The sequence below is a fragment of the Entamoeba invadens genome (assembly GCF_000330505.1).
Source record: "Entamoeba invadens IP1 unplaced genomic scaffold scaff_1105074726705, whole genome shotgun sequence".
Classification (NCBI taxonomy): domain Eukaryota; phylum Evosea; order Mastigamoebida; family Endamoebidae; genus Entamoeba; species Entamoeba invadens.
The window spans coordinates 219,879-223,298 of NW_004440440.1; the positions used below are offsets into that span (position 1 = coordinate 219,879).

At 31.1% G+C, this 3,420-nt stretch overlaps 2 protein-coding genes across 2 annotated transcripts; one reads left to right on the forward strand and one right to left on the reverse strand.

Moving 5' to 3' along the window:
• Positions 1-683: 683 nt before the first annotated feature.
• EIN_268840 (cellular nucleic acid binding protein, putative) lies at positions 684-1,967 on the forward strand (the record flags this gene model as incomplete). Its single annotated transcript, XM_004257831.1, has 1 exon — positions 684-1,967. One exon carries the CDS (start codon positions 684-686, stop codon positions 1,965-1,967), a length of 1,284 nt encoding a protein of 427 aa, XP_004257879.1.
• Positions 1,968-2,088: 121 nt separating this feature from the next.
• EIN_268850 (hypothetical protein) lies at positions 2,089-2,948 on the reverse strand (the record flags this gene model as incomplete). The annotated part of the gene is made up of 2 exons (XM_004257832.1): positions 2,089-2,449; positions 2,668-2,948. 2 exons carry the CDS (start codon positions 2,946-2,948, stop codon positions 2,089-2,091), a joined length of 642 nt encoding a protein of 213 aa, XP_004257880.1.
• Positions 2,949-3,420: the final 472 nt, after the last annotated feature.

A 3,420-nucleotide genomic window follows, 5' to 3' on the forward strand; every position in this document is an offset into this window, starting at 1 on the left:
AGTCTTCAGTGATTTTGTTGTTATCTGTAAACGATCATACACATGTATTATTTTTCTCAACACCAACAAATAGTGGGAATCTTCAAGTACTTTGTAAAAATAGAAAAGTAAATTATACTTATAGCTTTTGTTTTCTTAAAAGTGTTGTTAATTAGTTTACAACTTTAACCATAAATTATAATAAAATAATAATAAAATATAGTTATAATGTTCAATTATGCTTAACTTTTTTTAATTGATTTTTATATGGAAATCTGTTAGAATTAGAAATCAGTTATTATAATATATTAGTATTGTATAGTATATTTTTAATTATAAATGTTATATTTTTACTTATTGTTATCGAATAATTAAAAAATGGTATTTTTTATTATAAAATATAATAAATTAAAAGTTTTATTCCAACAACAAAACAACTCGTTAAATAAAATACAATTTTTATTAAAATTGTATTTTAATATGGATGTTAAATATAATTTTGAAATTAAAGTCAAATATTTATTTAACAAAAAAACAAATTAACAAACACATACCGACATAATAACGTTAAATATACCAACAATAAATATAAAAATTAAATAAAATAAATTCGTTAATTAAATGACAAAAAAATAAAAAATTGTGTTAATTAATAACCTAGTTGTATTAACCTTCGACATATCCACTGAACTGTAATAGACCAGATGAGCACACCACAAAACAAGTCAAATTCCAAAGGACAACCCCAGCAAAAAGGTGAACACAGTCAAAAGGTGAATGTTTTTATCGGGAATTTACCTCGAGGAGCGACCGTTCAAAGCATTTTCAAGCATTTTGAGGGTTACAAAGTCGACAAAGTTCGTATAATCAAACATGCGACCGAGAGTACAAAGGGGTATGGGTTTCTCACATTCAAGACGTTGAGTGATGCTGAGAACATTGTGAATCGCCTGAACAACGACACGATGGGGGAGAACAAAATCACGTTACAGCTGTCCACTGGGAAGAAGGCGAGTACTCAACAGAAAAAGGAGAAGAAGTCGCAACAAGAGAGTGTCGAGACGATGAAATGTTACACATGCGGTCTATTTGGACACACTACAAAGTACTGCCCAAACTCACAAGAAGCAGGAAAGTGTTTTATATGTGGGGAGAGTGGCCATTTCTCGAATAAATGTCCCCAACGAGAAGAATACTATAATACTAATAAACAGAACCATCAAGGAACTAATGAGGAGGAGTACTATGAAGAACAAGAAGAAGACCCCCACACCGACCAACAATGCTACAAATGTGGCAGTTCTGACCACATCGCAAAGAACTGTCCAGACGCGTGGAAATATGATGAGAAGATGAAAGAGCAAATTACACATGAAAATGGTTCTAAAGAGTTTCAAGAGAACGAACCCGTTCAAGAGAAGTCAATTGAGAAGGTTAAAGAGAAGAAGACTAAGCAAGTTGGGTGTTACAAATGTGGGAGTCTCGACCATATAGGGAGGGATTGTCCAGATGCTTGGAAATATCACGACGGGGTATCCCACACCGACAAAGAACAAATTGAGTCTGAACCACAAGAGGAGAAATTTAATAAAAAGGACTCGCAAGAAGAGAAATTGGTCGTAGAAAAGAAATTAAAAAAATCGAAGGGCGCCGGGTGTTATTTATGTGGGAATACTGGGCATAATGGGAGAGATTGTCCTGATGCGTGGAAATACACAAATGGGAAATTAGATGAAAAGTATCAGACGGCACCTTCCGACGATGGTCCTCAAGAAAAGAAGTCTTCACACAATGAAAGTTGTGGGAGATGGAGCGACAAACAGTTCGATGAATACCGAACTAATTTTACTCAAAAGCGAAGACCTTTTATAAAGGAAGAAGTCATCCCAAAAGAAAAGCCCAAAGACAAACCTTGTTACAAGTGCGGGAAGTATGGACATATCTCAAAGGATTGTCCTGATGCTTGGAAGTTTACTAATACCAAGTGAGAGTGCTATAATTGATTGTTTCAAACTTCTTTAGTCTTATCACCGCTAATGACTTAAATTAGTAATTTATTAGTATTAATTTATAGTTAATAGTTACTTATAAGTAAGAGTCAAATACACGTCATTCTAAGAGCTTGAGAAGCTCTTTAACTTCCTCAAGCGACAATTTGTTGACATCAAATTGAATATCCCAATCTGCTTCATTGGGCGTTCTTCCAATGTGACTGAGAAACGTTTGTAAGGTATGTTGGTCTGCTTTGGAAAGTAAGAGAAGTAACTTTTTACGTAGGTTATAACGTTGTGGAAAGGTAAACGGGTCTGCAAACTGCTCCACAGTCATCAATTGGTTGTTGTCGTAATACTCCAACCAATGCATAAAGACATCGAACACATCGGGATCGTCAGGACCTAAGAAAAAGCGCTTGTCAAATAATTTACCGGAACCAAAGCTCATCATAAATTGCTCAACAGAGTCAAAGTCACTAATAGTCATTCATAATAATTAACGAGTTTATTTATTTGTATAATGAGTTTTTAACGAGGTAAAATTGTTTGCAATTTGGATCTTATTACAATAAAAATTAACGAGGTGTGAAAAAATTGCTTAAAATTTATAAAAAACAGCTCATTATATTTATTATTCGGTAAAATTAAAATAAACGTTAAATTGTAAAAATAATTAACGAGTCAAAAAACAAACATTGGAGATAAAATGACTTGGTCGAACCGAACTTGTTGGAAAACTTTTCTCTTCGTGTTATAAGAAATGCTTTTGTTCCTATAGAATCGCCACATCATCGATATAAATACTTCCCAAAACTGTGCACCTGTTTTTGTAGAAAAAAGCTTTTCATAATTTCCTGAAAACATTTCATTAAATTCTGGAATGGACATGAAAAGCGCTTTTGTTAATTGAAGAAGATTTGCGTTACTTGAAACTTTGATTGTCACTTTCTTTTCTTTCTTCGTCAAAATGTCCATCTGTTTATTTTCGTTTTGAAGTTTAAAAAATTAAAAATCAAAGTTTTTTTTGGGCGATTATGCTTCAACTTATAAGTAAATTATTTTAAATGATAAACTTGCATTCTATAAAATAAACTTAATAATTATAGTTTTCATTATTATTATTTATTGTTTATTGTTTTTTTTAAGGTGGAGATTTGATGTACCTTGGAGATTCATCAAAATTCTTGGGTTGAAAATAATTATTTAAAGTCAAAAACACATATAAAATAATTAAGAACGTGTAACAAAAGATTAGAAATGCGTGTCAAATAATTATAAATATAAAAAAATAATTAATTAATTAATTAATTTTTATGTTAAAAAAAGTGGTTACAAAAAAAATGATTTATTTTTCTTTAAAATTATTCATATTTAAACAATTGTATTTAGTATTAACACTTTAAATAACATTGAACAAAATTCAAGTGGTCTAAAAATCGGGATATCT